General features: G+C 52.6%; 1 protein-coding gene across 9 annotated transcripts in view; it reads right to left on the bottom strand.

Annotated features, from left to right (window-relative positions):
- The window catches only part of MARK2 (microtubule affinity regulating kinase 2), a 62,272-nt gene that overhangs the window by 13,957 nt on the left and 31,101 nt on the right, over positions 1-17,214 (bottom strand). For 5 of the 9 annotated variants that reach the window (XM_021082895.1, XM_021082890.1, XM_021082891.1 and 2 more), the window contains exons 2-3: positions 1,534-1,713; positions 1,258-1,311 (exon numbers count right to left, since the gene is read on the bottom strand). In XM_021082895.1, coding sequence (XP_020938554.1) covers positions 1,258-1,311; positions 1,534-1,713 — 234 coding nt within the window. Of the gene's footprint in view, positions 1-1,257; positions 1,312-1,533; positions 1,714-6,046; positions 6,534-11,530; positions 11,606-11,760; positions 12,607-17,214 lie in introns of those variants that run through there. The other 4 variants (XM_021082892.1, XM_021082894.1, XM_021082897.1 and 1 more) reach the window with 4 other exon arrangements.

Raw genomic sequence — 17,214 nt, forward strand, 5'->3', positions numbered from 1 at the left:
CCAACACCTAGTCCCAAGCTTCCCCAACTCACTGTAACTGGCTCTGTAAGCATGAGCTTATGCCCTCTTCAAACTCAGGTAACACAATGTGCTCATGGAAAGAAAAACTCAATCTGCCATGAGATGAACAGAACTACGTTAATCAAGGTCTGGACGATCCAAGACAGGGTCAGCTGATGCGTGAGGAAATCTGACTGACCCGGAGAAGGGACAGCTCTGGGGAGGCTGACGGGAGGCTGCTTCCTTCCTGGAACTGCCGGAACCCAGGATCAGGGGCGAGGGCAGAGTTTCCGGTTCTACCACGACAGGTCACTAGTAGGCTGTCCACCCCTTCTGCAAATGAAAGCCTTCTTTTCTCACTCCTCCATACAGGGGCCCAGCTGGAGGGTCCCCGGGTCAGTTAAGGAAGGCCTCAGTTTTCCACTGTAAGTCAAGGAGGAAGGAAACGTTCAAGCTCATCTAGCAAAGGCTGCCAGTTAAGGGGAGCTGGGAGTGAGAAGGAGAACTGGAGTACCTGTCGTCCCTCTGCACATACTATCAGAGGCTTAAAACTGGAGTTTACTTTCTAAACAGCCCAGTCTTCCAAGCCCAGTCTCTCAAAATGTAGCTGGCACAGAAGCTGGTGGCAAGTTCTCTGCCTCTTCTTATGCCATTGCTTCTAGAGCCCACTCCCCTGGATCACTTCAGATCTTAAAAGTAACTGCATGGGATTCTAGTAATGGCTATAAACACATGTTTCTGCATAGGGCTGGCCACAGGCCAGAAGATGAGGAGATGGAGGAAGCAGGTCAGATTGGTAGGCCAAGCGGCTGGGAAGGGGCAGAAAGACTTCTAAAGAGCCAGTGCCTGTGGCCAGGAAGCCCAACCAGGAGGAGTCAACACAGGGGTCCAACCAAAGCCCTAAAGGAAGCAGAGCCATGGACAGGGATGGTGGGGACAGTGAAGCGACCAGAGATTCTGAACTAGGGGCCCAAGAGGGGGTCCAAATGGGGTCAGTAGATCACTGATCCCTGAAGAGAGGTTTAAAAAGGGACAGGAGTTCCCACTGTGGCACGATGGGACGGGCAGCACCTTTGCGGGGCCAGGATGCAGGTTTGACCCCTGACCCAGGACAGTGAGTTAAAGGATTCAGCACTGCTGCAGCGGCAGGCAGCTCGGATCTGATCCCTGGCCCGGGAACTCCACATGCCGCGAGGCAGCCAAAAAACAAAAACAAAATTTTTAAAAAAGGGAGGGGAGGTACTACTGTGTGCTTACTTTCTGGAGGCTGGAGGAATTCAGCTGAGTCTTGTCAATGATCTTCACAGCTACCTGAACAAGAGACAGAAAGCCCAAAATTACCTCTCTGGGGACTCAAATCTACTTCCTCCTTTACATTCCCGCCTTCTTTTGGCCTCATCCCTCTTGGCACCCCTGTCTGTTCTGTTTCTGCCTAATAAACAAGACAGTGGCTGTGACAGTGGTCCCACCACTACCTGCTGGGCGGGTGTCAGAACGGGGAGATGCTGCCACGTCCCCAACCCAAGCGCTCACCTCTTTCCCGGTCAGGATGTGCCGAGCCAGCTTCACCTTGGCAAAGTTACCCTTGCCGATGGTCTTGAGGAGTCGATAGTTGCCAATGTGGGGCTGCTCGTCAGCAGAGGTGGCTGAGTTGCGGCCCCGCAGCATGTTGGACTTACTGCTGGGCTTGGAGTCGAGGTGTCCCAAGGTGGGCTGCAGGGTGGAAGCACACACACCTTTAAGCATGCTGCCCTTGCAGTTCCCCACACCCTTGCCTTTAGCTCTCTGCAAAGAAAAGTAAGAGGCTGGGCACAGGGGCAGATCCCAGGGGGCTGATGAGCACACAGAGAATGAGTCCTAAGGGGGCGGGGGGGAGAAAAGGCGCTGGGAAGCGAGTCCACCTTCACTCCAAAGGAGCACAGCCTCAGGTCCAGCATCAATATCCTGCGGGCACTGGAACGTAGGACCTGAGCTGTCCCAACACTGGCTCCACTGCCTGACAATACATCCACTGTCAATAAGCCAACGGTTTTTCCATCTCATGTGGGAGAGCATCGTCTATCATCCTCCCTGTTGCCTGTTCACATTTTGATAAGGTCACACATGTTGATACGTTGCAGAAGCAACATGATCAGAATTACTGCAAAGCACGCGTCATCACCCAATGCTTAACACTTCTCTTTATTATGTACCACTTTGTATGGATCTGTTGCTTATCTGGTAAGAATGGAAGTTCATGAAGGCAGGCATGTATCATTTAGTCACTGACACATCCCAGTACCTAGACAGACCAGATTATGCTAGATGCTCAATGCAGTGAGAAAGTTCAATGACAGGGTCTGAGCAAGGCCATAATCTGCCCTCCTCAGATACCCCATAGCTCAAGTAATTTGGGTGTGAGGAAGCAGAAATGACAACAATTGGCACCAAACACATACATAAACATAATACAAAAATAGTACAGGCCAGGAGTTCCCATGGTGGCTCAGTGGTTAACAAATCTGACTAGGAACCATGAGGCTGTAGGTTTGATCTCAGGCCTTGCTCAGTGGGTTAAGGATCCGGTGTTCCATTAACTGTGGTGTAGGTTGCAGACGCGGCTCGGATCCCATGTTGCTGTGGCTGTGGTGTAGGCTGGCAGCTACAGCTCCGATTGGACCCCTAGCCTGGGAATCTCCATATGCCGCGGGTGCGGCCCTAGAAAAAGACAAAAAGACAAAAAAAAAAAAAAAAAAAAAAAAAAAAAAAGGCACAGGCCAGATGAAAACACACATCTGTATGAAGACTTGTGCGGTCCTCAAAGGGCTGAACGTAGAGTTCTACACGATCCAGCAATTCCACTCCTAGCTACACACCCAAAAGCAACTCGTACACCAACTTACCCTCATAACACCCCACGTTCCTACAGCCCCGAAGTGAGAATGACACAGATGTCCATCAATGGATATACCAACTGTGGATGAAACAGCCACGGTTCTAATGAAATGCCGATGGTGGTGACGGATACACAGCTGTGAATTTACTCAAAGCCGCTAAACTGCACGCTTGAATGTGTCAACTGCACGGGATGTGACATGCATCTCCCTCCGGCTGTCAGGAGTCTGTCTAACTCTGGTCAGGACCCGATGTACCTCTTCCAGGGCAGCTGGTGCCATCGCCTCAGCACAGTGGGGATAAAGTGCTGTCAGCGCCTCATCCCGGAACCACCCTGAGCTGCCTTGGACCCTTCAAGGAGATGGTTTGGAGGGGAGCAGGGTGACCAGAGAAGTGTGACTCGAAGTTCTTTCTTTCACAGGCCTCTCTGGCTGTAAGTGAAACCCTCAAAAACCACAGAAAAAAACAAATGACTTGCTACCACCCAAGGAACTGTCCAGGGTTCCTTTGGCAAGAAGTGTGCTTCCCCAACTAGTTGCTTTTCAGCCCTAAGGGGTTGGAAATAGGGAAAACCCTCCTTCTGCCCCAACTCCCAAGAGAGCAAGATGGGTGGAAACGTTCCCTTGGCAACCTCTAATTCGCCTCCTAAGTTTCTCATCACTCCCCTCTTTTCTGAGCACAGGAGCCAAAGGCAGCAGAGGCTTGGCGGTCTCCAAGTTCTCAAATGAGGAATGAGGATTCCGTGTCCACCTAAGGACTGGGGCCCTTTGCCCTCTGAAGCCAAATCGGGGAATCCCACTGCCTATCCTGAGCTCTGCCCATCCCTTCCCATGTTTCCAGCCCCAAGGGACGCTCTGTGTGGCAGAGCAGGACAGCACCCCCTCCTCGAGCTGCACAGTGAACTTCAAGGAACAGCGACAACCCTCCTCCTTCCGAGGACAAAGAGGTGTGGTTTAAAAGCATAGATGCCGAGACAAACTGCCAGCGCTCAAAGCTCGAAACTGCCACTTACTCAATAATGTTAATTTTATTATCGACCTCCTCCTAAGCAGGAGATGAAATTATTACAAAGGGAGGAGTAAATCATCTAAGATGACCGTTGTGAGACAATCCCACACACGGAGCCGGGAGAGGGTCTAGTGGGCGCGGAGGAGCTCCAGGCACCAGGACTTGCCCGCTCCTGGCTCTTCCACTTACTAGTGCTAGTTTCCTTATCTGTAAAGCGGCAAAGAAACATTCCCTCTTTCACGCTACTTAGGTGACAGGACGCACGCACAATGCCTTATCCAATGCTCAATAAAGAAAACCATGACGGCCATTAAGTTTAGTTCCTAAATACTCTAAAGCCTGTCCTCGAAGCAAGACGTCTCATTGTCAACGAGACTTCCGCATCCAGGTCAAGCCCTCCTAAGCCAGCTGCAGCCCAGCTGGAGGCTGACAAGAGATACTAGGGACCCTCCCGGCTGGGAGCCCCAGCACCTTCAGCCTTCACAGGAGGGGACTCCACAGGGCAGCCATGAAGGGCTGGTTTCAAGCCTGGTGTCCAGGACAGTCAAGTGACGGTTCTGCCCGTCCTGGACCCAGAGAGGCAGAGAACACTGGTGCATGCTCGGTGAGCCCCTGCTCTACAAGTGCCCTTTCAGGACCAAACCACCCAACTCTCAGGACTCAAAGCACACAGTCCTTCTCTCACCCCTTCAGTCCATTTCCCACGGCACGGATGGGGCCAGGATGAGGAGATCCCATGGGGGAGAAACAGGGAAAGGAGAAAGTCTCCCGTAGAAAATGTTTCTTGGACTAAGGCCACATGCGAGACAGCTTTTTTTTTTTTTTTTTGTCTTTTTGCTATTTCTTGGGCTGCTCCTGCGGCATATGGAGATTCCCAGGCTAGGGGTCCCATCGGAGCTGTAGCCACCGGCCTACACCAGAGCCATAGCAACGCGGGATCCGAGCCGCGTCTGCAACCCACACCACAGCTCACGGCAACGCCGGATCGTTAACCCACTGAGCAAGGGCAGGGACTGAACCCGCAACCTCATGGTTCCTAGTCGGATTCGTTAACCACTGTGCCACGACGGGAACTCCCGAGACAGCTTTTTTGAAGGCTGAAGAGGAGGTAAAGGTGCGGGTGGCTACTATGGACAGAGAGCCCCTTCTGTGGTTCTGGCCAGGCCCATGTCTCGCCCATGGACCTAGATCTCACCCATGGGGTCGGGGGTTGAGGGCGAGCTGCCCTTCTGGGCCAACTAAACAGGATCTGGCTGGAGCCATGGGCGCCCCCGACCCCACCTCTAACCTCCCGGCGCACACCAGGAACACCAGACACACCCAAAGCTCTTGCAGATGTCACACAGGAGGCAGGCCCCAAAGGTCTGAGGCAGGCTGTTGAAAGCAGACACCATGGCTCTCAGGTGGCTTTCAGAAAGAACAAGGAGTTACCCTGAGAGGCAGTATTTGGAACTAAATGGCAGAACGTGCAGGTTGCTAAGCAGGCCTGATTCAGAGGTAGGGCCTAAACAGCTTTGGGGTCCTCCCAGAGGAGGAGCGAATGCAAGACCACGAGGATGAGAGAAAAACAAAGCCTTCTATCCGGTGGGCCCTTTAACCTAGGATCTCAGAATTCGGCCTAGGCGTGCTGCCAGGTACGCCCGGAAGACAGCCTCCACCCCGAGAGGCCCTGCGCTGACTCAGGGAGTCAGGGCCCCTGCCCTGCTGCTGGAGGCTCCGACCAACCGTTCTCCCGAGAAAAGCTCGTGCTTTGGGGCTCGGCACTCAGGTGGCCTCGAGTATCCTGAGACTTCCCTGGGGCTGGGAAGGGGCCAAGCTGGGAGGGGTGTCAGGCAGGTACTCCCTGGTCAGAGGGAGAACAAGCCTGGGCACTGCGGAATGGAGGAAAAGGGTCCCTGGGCACCAGCCCTGGGCGGCCTCCCCTCATGGTAGCACTGCTGTGCCCTCCCTGTGCCTCTGCCGTCACCAGCCCCTTCCTTTGGCTCAGGTGAGGCCTGGGTGTCTGCCCCCTCGTCCCTGCTCAGCCAATGCCTCTTCCCAGGAATTTTACTACCTGTGCTAGTGCCTGGCTCCACTCAACAACTCTTCAAAGATCCTGCGTTTGGGGCGGGAGGGACAAGAGAGGAGGGGCGCAACCCCACAGCAAAAGAAGGGGAAAACATACCCGGCTGGAGGAAAGGACAAGGCCTACCAGCGACTTCCATTCAGCAGAGCCCACAGCAGAACCTGTCAGGCAGCGAGGGCAAAGTACAGAGGCCGGGAAGAGCCAGGCCCAGGGCGGGGGCCGCCGCTCCGGCAGCCACCCTTACTCAGCTGCAGCAGGCGACACCTTCCACCACCTCCTCAGTGAAAGGAGCTAAGCAGCCAGGCCGAGCGGCTCCTGCCTGGGAACCTGGACTGTGTCGCAACCGAAACCACCACTAGCAGAGAGCCGGGCCCGGCAAGGAGAGCAACGGGGACAAAGCCCCACGGCTTCTCTTCTCCGGGCCAGGGCCTGGCAGCCAGGATGGGTACGCGGTCCCAGGACACTACCCAGGAGCAAGGTGGGAGGGAAGGCGCAGGAGGGGAACAACGGGAAGCAAGGGAGACAGACAGAAAGAGGCGGGTTCAGATCAACTTCCTTCTCCCTTCCCCTCCCCCTCCCCGGAAGTGGGCTGCCCCACCCTCCCCAAGGTGCTTTGCTGGGTAACAGCTGGGAGAGGGTGCGGTGGAGACTCACTCCAGCCCAGGCTGTCATAAAGCCCTTATCTCACCTGCAGCAGGTGGGACCTGGGTCTGGGCTCAAATCAGCAAGAGGTCTAAGTGTGAATCAGACCTGCTGTCCCGGCAGCAAACCACCCATCAAGAACAAGGGGGCGGGGAGCAGAGACCAGCCACCGAACAGTGGCAGATGGACCTCCTACTTCACAAAAAGCAGCGTTTAAACTTAGGAAAATATTTCACTTATACACAAAATATTTTTTGAACATAATATAAGCAGATTCAGGGACCCTGCGAAGCCCTTTACGTCTATGGGTTCTAAGATTAAGAGCCTCTGTCACGGACAGAGAATGAGATGTTTAATCCCAAATTTTGCCCAAGGGCTGGGGAACAACCCTGAAGTCCCTCTAAATCTCTTCCAGCCCTGATTCTGGAAGGCCATCTCCAAGGTTCCTACCTACTTCCAAGTCTCCATCACGGCCTGCCCCTCAACACCGCTTTTTTTAAGAACTCTGGGGGCCTGGGGGCAGCAGGGGAAGCCTCTCCTTGTACCTCCCTTCTTTCAAGCCCCTGCTGACCTTGGGGTAAACTGGAGCCCTCTCGTGTTCTGATCGGGCCTTTCTTGGAGTTCCAGATTCATCCCAACACCCTAGGCTAGGATCTGTCTTAGGTAACCCTTTGAAGAGCTCATGCTGGGAGGCCATAAACCCCTCCAGGGAAGGCTAAAGCCTCCTGCAGCCCTCGCTGCACCTGGGCACAGAGTCTGAGACACCATGCTGCTCAGTGTTCACCTTATGTACGAGCCCCGCTCAACAGATTCAGCATTTCTGGTAGTACTAACTGCTGGCATCTATTTCCTGTTCTCCACGCCACAGTCCTACAGGGTACGTGGCATCTATATTTTACAGACAAAATTTGAACACAAAGGTTAGGAGACTTATCATTTACAATTAAAAAAAAGAGAAAGTGAAGAGCCTTGCGGGAGGTCAGCCTCCCGGGGCCGAGCTGGGCTGGGCTGGGCTGGGCGTTTGCTCCACTTCCGCACTCACTGTTCCTCACGGCCCCCCTTTGCCAGCATCTCTTCAACCCTTCCTGATGCCCAAACAGCTCTTCTTTCTCCCCAAAGAATGAGTCCCTGGCTCTTTTTCCACACACTAGGAAGAGGGGAAAGATGTGAAGATTCAGGAAAAGTGCCCGGTACAAGACTGCCGATGTTGTTAGGTAAGGCCAGTTGTGGGGCGTGTGTGGGTGCATGGGGGACGCTGTTTTAAAGGCCTACTCATGTGATCCCACAGCACCCCTGTCACTCATTCCCAAAGGGGCCACGATCTCAGCGGAAGAGGACAGGCTTTGTCCCGGACACGGGGCCCAGGCTTGCCCCTTCACACTTGGACGCCAGAGTGGAATCGAATGGCTTCATCTGACAGCCTCCGGGATTCTGCAGGGCGACAGGAGGATTGCTTCCTCAGTCCTGCTGGTGTGAGGCAGTAAGGGGTTTTGTAAACTGAGGAAGTACCCAGCACTGACCTCAAACAGGCTAAGAGAGAGGGGAGGACAGAGCTGAAGTCACATGGCAAATGGCTAGCTCTTTAACCCTTCCTCCTTCACTGCATCCAGGAGCCTTCTTTGCATCCTTTGATCCTGAGCAACTGTCACTCTCAACTGCCAAGAGCCAATAAAGCAGAGGAGCATTCTGGGTAGGAGAGCTCTGGTAAAGCCTGGTTGGCTCTGACCAGCGGGGAGGCTGGCTGGACATACCCTCCTGCCTCAAAATCAGCTGTGATGGCGCCACTGGAGGGACCCCCACAAGCCCTTAATACGCCACTGCAGAGGGGAGGGCGCGCTGTATAAAACTGCCAGAGGGCTGCTCCCTTTTTCCAACCAGGGTAGGGGTCTCCCTGCCAAAGGAGGGCTGCAGAGCCTAGAACTGAAGCAAAGCCAAAGCAAGGTGATCTGCTGCCCTCTAGCTCTCTGACCTGCAAGTCTGAACCCAAGGCTGGGAGACCTGCAGTGTAGCCTGAGCCAGGTAAGGGGCCCCCTGCTCCAAAGCCTTAAAGCAGCCACACTAGAGCCAGCGCCTGCCTGGGAAGTCCAGTAGCAAGAACTGACCTGGGAGTTCCCACTGTGGTGCAGTGGTTTAAGGATCCGACTGTAACAGCTCGGGTTACTGAGGAGGTGCAGGTCTGATCCCTGACCCAGCACAGTGGGTTAAGGATCTCGTACTGCTGCAGCTGTGGCTCAGATTCAATCCCTGGCCCAGGAACTTCCATATGCTGCAAGTGTGGCCACATTAAAAAAAAAAAAAAAAAAAGAACTGGCCCAGAGCGAGATCCCAACTGAGCCACCTCCAGCTCATACCCCTTCCTTCATAGTGAAAGGAGCACCCCTCAAGTATCTAGTCTTCTGGACCCCTCTTCATGGTGGATTCTACTGAGCAGCCAGGGCTCCAGAAGCTTCCCTACCACTTCATTCCTGAGAATCTGTTTCCTGGGGCCTGGTCTCTACCTCAATCTGCGTTTACTGCTGCCTGCTCAGCAAACACACATTGAGCTCCCACTTCTGGAGCCACTGCAAAGTTCAAAAAGATCTGGTCCCGGTCTCCTGGAGACTTAGAGGAGGGGAACTGCAGAATCTCTGCACGCTTATTTGTAAAGTGGGATGCAGGGCCGAGCGCTGCAGGCAGCTGGACGGTGGGAGCCCTGCCGTCGCTGCTCGCCAGCTCACCGGACCCCGCTTGCATCTCTGGGTCCTGGTTTCCTCATCTGGGACACAGGATACTAGCCACTCCCACTTCACAAGATTAGTGTGAGGATGAAATGAGAAAATCCACCCGTGTCGACAGCAGTGCATGGTCTACAGCAGGGTCTCAGCAACGTTTCCTCTTCACTTTCAGGTAGGAACCTCTGTTTCCCAGCTACAGGGGTTCTCTGGGCCCTGAGGAGAGCTCTCATCTCTTAAGAACTTGACTACAGTGAACTCCCTGGTGGCCTAGAGGTTAAGGAGTCAGTGTTGTCACTGCTGGGGCTCGAGTTGGATCCTTGGCCCGGGAACTTTGGCATGCTGTGGACGGAGCCAAGGAAGAGAAAAAAGAACTTGACTACAAGGACCAGTGTCGTAAAGGTAGTATTCCTTCTAGAATGAGGAAAAGTCCTATTTCTACCATGGCTGGGCTGTCAGACAAAGGGCTTTCCTTCCTAACGTAAAACCATTCTTGTCAAGAGAAGTGGGTGAAGGCGAAGGCAGCCACGCCTCTACCCTCTGGAGAGCCCAGAGGAGGAGGAAGGTGTGCCCGCTCTTGCCTTCCTCATCAGCTCCTTAACTCCTTCCTCTCAGAAAAGGTCCAAGAAGCAGCTGACATACCAGTACCACATGGTGCCAAGGGCTGGGGGAAGCTCGCATTGCCAGCCTCGCACTCCGTTCGGCTCCGCCCGTACCAGTGGGTTACTGTAACCATGGAGACCAACAAGTTCCTCCATAGCACAGGAGAGCCAGCCTGCCAGCAGCCCAGGGCTCTGGGGGAGGCAGAAGGCAGCCTGCAGCAGAAAGGTTTGGCTCAATTTACAGAGGATTGTGGGGAGCCGATGGAGACAAACCAGTGCAGCTGAGGTGCCCGGGCCTCCCTCTAACTTCCTTTGCTTTGCATGGTAGTTTGTTTAAAGCACACTGGCTATATGCGGTGTGGTAGCGAAGGGCGTCACTCTGGGGTCAGACAGACCCACCACGGGAGCCCAGCTGCACCACCAGGGCTGCCATGCAGGGAAGGGCCTGGAGTTGTGGGGTGAAGAGCTACACAGATACACATTAAAAAGTAAGGCTCCAGCGATCATATGCTGCCTTCTTTTAAGCAATCCAGGTAAGTAAACCCTCTTACTCCTTGTTTATCCCAAATCCTTTTGTTCAAATAGTTCTCCAGAGGCCCTCCTAGCTGAGCGCGATCTCTCTCTTCTCTTTCACGGCACCCTGTCTGTATCCATTCAGCAATTCTGACTTTGCGCCTCTATGCCTTAACCCTCTTCTCTGAGCTCTGAGAGGTCAGAGGTCACCTTTGTACGCTTAGTGCCTAAGAGTGGCCGCACCCAGCGGGCGGACATTAAACACTTATGGAATAAACATGGAAGAAGAGTGGTGAAACGTTTTGATCCTTAAAGTCGCTCCCCTCCGCCCCCAAGGAGGGAATAAGCAGGGGCAGAGGAAAGGAGATTTAAACCTCTTGCCCCAAGACCCTTTTCCCCTCTTTCAAGGTATTTACTGCCCTTTGAGGTTGGCTGGTTCCTGTCTGTCCTTCCTACTAGACTACACCACAAAGGGAGGGACTCTGGGGTGTCTGATTCATGGCCACAGTAAAGCCTACAGCACAGAGCGGAAGCATCCAGCAGGTACTGAATGAATAAACGCGTGCAAATGAATACCTAAGAAAACGTGTTGGGGCACCTTCCTGACTCGTCTCCGGGATCCACACCAATAACCCCATCAGCGTACTACTCTGCAGACAGCATCCAGGCGGGCAGTGGGCCCCGAGATCCCCCTCCTGAGGACGCATGACACCTGAGGAGGGTTAGTTCCACGGAAAGAACGAGTCTCTCAGGCGGTGACAAGGTGCTCTCATCTCTCACAAGGCTCGAGGCAAAGGTGGTCACCGAGGTGAGCTGGAGACAGACCTGGGGTGAGGCCCAGCCGAGGGGGGCAATGCCTCCATCCACGGCTCCCCTCAATGAAGCCCAAGCCCTCCTTTCATCACTGAGGGGGTCCCTCTCCTCGAACTTCCAGCTGCCCAACCACCACCAGGCCCTCCCACTTCAGAAAGTCCTCTCTGCCTCTCCACATTCAATCCCTCCACTGCTTTGCGATCAAAACCACTGTCTTGCTGTGACAATGCAATGCAGCTCGAGCCACTGTGAGAGCTACTGATTTGGGGAAGTGACGGTGACTTTAGGAGACATTTACTTACTGTTTGCCACACTGAGAGCTCTGTTTTAATATTTCCTCCTTGAACCAATGCACGGATTGCGAGGCCCTGTCAATCCTAGAAAGCCAAAAAAATTCATCCATACACACCTGCCTCCTGTCCCACTGCACAAATCAGCATTCCCACCCTGCCCCCACCCCTCCCCAAACTGCCTCCTGTTACAGAAAAGCAGAGGAACTAAAAACGGCAGCTGGGGAGCTCAGTTGACTCACCCAGCATAATCATCTCCTCCCAGAATCTCCCATCTTCTCCTGGGGTTTCTGCCAACACGAAGTAAAAAAGAAGCACGAGCGAGAGCTTTAAAAAAAAGAAAAAAACCCAAAACTCTCTCAGCGTTTATGCAACAGCCTTCCTACCTGGGTGCTGAGTTAATCCTTTGTCCCTGCCTTTTCCGATGCAGTTTCCTTAAAACACCTTTATGCTGGGAAATAAGCCCTCTGGGTCCTACCTGGTTTCAGCGCCACACTGGAAGGTACTGAGAGACATGTGCCTCTTTCCACTGCATTCTCCCCTCTAAGTGGAAAAACTACTGTCTTTCTATTCCTCCAGTTTCAAAAAGAGAGTTGAAGGAGGAGGAAACATCAGAAAAAAAACACTAGGACAAAGTTTGCTGCCCCAAAAGTCACCATGGCCAGAGGTCAGAGCTCAAGCAGGACAAGAAGTATCAGAAACCACCTAAGGCGGCACCATCACTCTGGGAACTTGTCTCCAGCTGGTCGGGCTACTCGAGTGACTATTAAAAATCCATTGGCTGGAGCTCCCACTGTGGTACAGTCGGTTAAGAACCTGACTGCAGTGACTCAGATTGCTCCTGAGGTGCAGGTTCTATCCTTGGCCTGGGAATGTCTATATGCTGCAAGTATGGGGGGCTAGGGGAGGGGGGAACCCAACTGGCTGCTCTTTCCACAAGTAGCCCTACTAAGCTGTTCCTGCTCACAGGCAGAGGTGTTCTCTTCCTCCTACAGCAGATCATTAAAAACCCAAGCAGGAGTTCCCATCGTGGTGCAGTGGTTAACAAAACTGACTAGGAACCATGAGGTTGCGGGTTTGATCCCTGGCCTTGCTTAGTGGGTTAAGGATCCGGCATTGCCGTGAGCTGTGGTGTAGGTCACAGACGTGGCTCAGATCCCGCATTGCTGTGGCTCTGGCATAGGCTGGTGGCTACAGCTCTGATTAGACCCCTAGCCTGGGAACCTCCATATGTCGTGGGAGCAGCCCCAGACAAGGCAAAAAGATAAAAAACAAACAAACAAACAAAAAACCCAAGCAGGTGAGAGCACCTAAGCTGTGGAATGGGATGGAGGGTGGCACCCTTGTTTCTGATACTACTTGCCAATGGGTCAAAGCAGCCAAAATTGAGAATTCAGTTTTATCCGTTCTCAGAGCAGCCATAGGAGCTGAGTACAGCCCTTTGGCAAACTTTCTGAGTAGGAAGTGGGGTGTGTGTGTCTTTGTCACTTGACATCTAGAAAGACAACTTACTATTGAGATGGATGGTGCCATGACTACAAAGCAACGAGAACACTTCCACAAGGCACAAGCAAATCTGCTGTAGCATATTAGCCAAGAAATCCCCAACTTACCAAAAGTTCCCTTCTGAGAAGGAACTATTTTCAAAGAAACATGTTACAAATGATGGCTGTGTTCTCAGGCCAGTCCATCTCATCAGGGCCACCTCTGTATCTGAAGCAGTATATTAACCATACTTAACAATAAGCCAGAGTCCAGAACAGGAAAATGAATTCACTCTTCTGACACAGGACCTAGGAACACAGTTTTGCTCTGGGGCTTCCCAGCCTTCAAACTCTGAGTGAGGGCTGGAAATAAGAGGATCTGAGCCAGGGGAGGGGAGCTTCAAAGTATCTGGGGTGGCTGAATAGGAGGAGGGTCCAGGTGGAGATGAGGAATGAAGCTGGAGGAGAGGAACTCCGAATGGGAGCCGCCTCCCAGGAGAGAAGGGCCAATAAAGGAAGACTGGGCAGCACGTCGGGGGGTGGGGGGGACATTTGGGACAGTCCCCGGACACACCAGGGGCAGACACTCTTGAGAGTGCCTGGAAGCTTCTGCCTCTAGGCCTAGGTTGCTCTCAAAGCTGTATCTACTTCATTTTCTGGTGGCCATAACAGTTCTACTCTAGGGTGACCTAGCTGTTTGAGTGCGTGGCCTGGAAGCAGAGTACCGTAAAAGAGATGACAGCCATTTTCCATTATAAGTGCCTTCCTAACAAGTATTTTTTTAGTTAACTCATCTTTCCTAAGAGAATGAGAGGAAAAGAGTCTGACTGTACTGGTTTCTAGGAGAAAAAGGTCCAGAAAAAGTCTGTTTAGCCCTGGCCAACGCGGGGGACTTCACTGCTAGAGGTTCTCAGTTTTCTAACATCTGCGATGTGCACCTGACAGCCAAGCTCTTGGGTACAGATTAGCTTATGTGCTGGTGGAAGCCCTCAAGAACTAGAACCACCAACTGACAGGTGATGTCAGGGAGGAAGGGGGGCACTTTGGGCCACTGTTAGATGCACTATTACACTGACTGCAGACAAGAGAATGCCGGTCGTTTTGGAGGAGCCGAGCAGCCTCATCTCCAGCTCTCCACCTCCAAGTTCACTCAGAGGGCAGGGGAGAAAGGATGGCTACAAAAGGGATACAGATCCTTCCTAACAAATCCTAACAGGCAGCTCTAATTGCCAACAGGTATGGTGGCTTAAATCAAGTCCTGAAAATCGAGAGGAAAAACCCACCCTGAAACCTCTGATCAGAAGAGTCTGGCTGGGGGCAGCCCTGCTAACCCTCCTGTTGTTCTATCCAGTCTAGGGAACCACCAGGGACAGGGACAAAACCCTGCGGGCACGAAGATGTTCCTATCAAGAGGAAACACGAGGTGTTCTAACAGGAGGCAGAAACCAGTCAACGCCGCCCAAAACACTTAGAACAATGTCTAGCATATACTAAATGCTCATGGCAGGCTGGCTATTATTACTCTAATTCCATATGCCTTCCCAACTTCTTCTATAGGTTACTAGAACAAGATGTGGATTTGGCTTTAACTTCTTTACCCAGTGCTTACCACAAATGCTCTCTTTTCCAAAGAGATGGATCTTTCGAACAGGCCTAGGAAAGCCCTACATCAGAGACCAAATTCTGGTCATCTATTTGCATGGCTCAGATTTGGACCTAAGTTTCTGGCACAGCCAGAAAAGGCTCCAGCAGCTCAACTGTTTTATCCTTTCCATACAAGGCTACTCTACTTGCCCCTGATAAAAAAAGCACTTTAGGGAGTTCCCTTGTGGCACAGTGGGTTAAGGATCCTGCCTTGTCACTGGAGCAGCTGAGGCAGCTGCTGTGGCACAGGTTTGATCCCTGGCCTAGGAACTTCCACATGCCACAGGTACAGCCAAAAGCAAACAAAAAACCCACACATCCCACACAGGAAAACCCTGAGTACACACCACAGCTCCTGAGATACACAATGTCAGCAATTTTGTCAAAATTTTCTAGGTATATGAAACTGGAAACAGTGCAAATTAATAGTCACAATGGGAAATGTGACTCGTATTTAAGAAACACACAGGGTGGCTAGAGTCCCTGACTGTCACGTACTGCATAGCACTGCCTCTTCTGTGGTGAGAGGGAGAGTTGGGAGGGGTGGAGACCCAGCTGCCCTCCCAGCTCCTGAGCATCTCTGGCTTGGAGGCACAGCAGCCTTCTGCGGCAGCCAGGCTCCCATCACCAGCTGTCCTTCACACAACATAACAAGATCACTGTTTGGGAAGATGGGATTTTCAGTGTTGGGTTTTGTATCCCATGAGATGGCTTGCATCTGTCTCAGGGGCAGCTTCCTGAAATAGCTGCATGTCCTGGGCCCCTGCAGACAGGGTTTAAGACACGGGAGAAAGATAAATGAGATATCAGAAGTAGGAGTTCAGGGGTAATAAAGGCAAGAAGGAATGAAACTGCACAGCCATCCTTTTCTCACTCCTGTCCCAAGGATCCAGTCCTCACCAAGGAATGACATCTACTCCCATTTACCTTCCTTGGCACTCAGGCTTCCTCCTGGCATTGCCACCTCTTTACCCTGACAGCTCTACCACATCAAGTGACTGTGGAATCTAGAGCTGATGCTGGCTACCCCATGAAGAGATAACCACGGTCATGTGAGCTGGCCCGACACGTTCTGCTGCACTTGTTTATAGGCAAGAGGATTAAAACAACCTGTCAGGGGCAAGCCCTGTACACAGGGCAAGCACTGGGAACACAGCATAGAGGCCTCCCGCCAAGAAATCTTTTGCTCAAATATAAAGCATAAATCTCTCACCAATGCAAACCAGTTAACTATGCCAAATACCACTTACGATTCAGTGACCTTGAAGGACCGCTCCATTTTTCCAAAGTTCTTTGTATAAAATGTTGGGGTGTTTTAGGGGGTCAGGGAGACTACACCCTAATAAGACTCCATTAAAAGTCCCCAATTAAATTAATACCCAAGGAAAAGCTTTCTGTCTTATCAAGAAATGTTTGTGGTATTGGGCTTAAGAAAGAGGGATGTTTCCAGGGTACTTCTGAATAACGAAAGCACACAGTTCTCAGATGCCTAAATGCCAAATATGAAGTCAAACTACCAAAACAGAATTTCCCATGACCACTTCTTGCTCTACTCAAAGTCAGAATTGAAAGACTAATTAGGTACAGCTTCAGGAGAGAGGGGCTCAGGCAGCAGGAAATCCAGACGAGGTCAAGGTCAGGGTCGTCCTCTCTAACAGAACAGCAGTGGCCATCAGACGAAGGAAGGAAGTGGGAGGGTGGTCAGCACCTGAGCCTGTGGTCCTGCAGCTCCAGGCTGTCTGAGCTCTCCACAGGGATACTGCAGAAAGTGGCCCTTAGCTTCCCCAAATTAGATTCTTTCTCCCCTGCTCCTCTATGAAACCATTTGTCACAGCCCCTAAATAACCAATCTTCCCCTCTTAGCAGGCTTGGGCTGCTGCCATCTGGTCTCTGCCTTAGGCACTCAAGCCTCGGCAGCAGGAGGATGTTTCTGTATGGGTGTTCCCCTGGCTGGCTGGAGAGGTCGGCAGAAGGGAACCAGGGCGGCACGCTCCTCCAGCCAGCCAGAGGGGGGGACGTGAAGCACCGGCTGGCAACCTGAGCTCCCTCTCCAGCTTCCCCTTCTTAGCAAAGGAGCAGCTACTCCTTTGCTAACCTTCCACCCACAGTCTTGCTGAGGCCAGAGAGATGCAACCATCCTATGAGAAGTGAGGGTAGTAAGTCCAGCTTAAGATCTAAAGGACCCAGGAGGGAAAAAAGGGCTATTGTGCTGCAAGGGATTCCAAGAATAAACTCCCCAAACTGCTCCCCAAGCTCTTCTGAAGAGCCGGGGTATTCAGAAGCGCTTTCCATTCCCCATGCATGACAGAGGAGGGTGGCCCTGGGCAGACATACACCCTTGGCTGGGCCACCATCTCCCCTAAGGAGCCCTGGTCTCCTGAACACCAGAATAAGTCCACACCTGCCACCGAGGACCAGCCTGAGACAGTAACGTGCTCCAGAGTTCACATACTCACGCGCCCCTTAATCTGCCTCCAGATCGCTGCTCTCATGCAGAGCAGTGAGGCGGGCTGAGTCCCGCTCTGAGCCCCTGAGCCGGTCACTCCAGTTTGCCTGGCGTGTTGTGTG

This window comes from Sus scrofa, chromosome 2, assembly GCF_000003025.6.
Source record: "Sus scrofa isolate TJ Tabasco breed Duroc chromosome 2, Sscrofa11.1, whole genome shotgun sequence".
NCBI lineage: Eukaryota > Metazoa > Chordata > Mammalia > Artiodactyla > Suidae > Sus > Sus scrofa.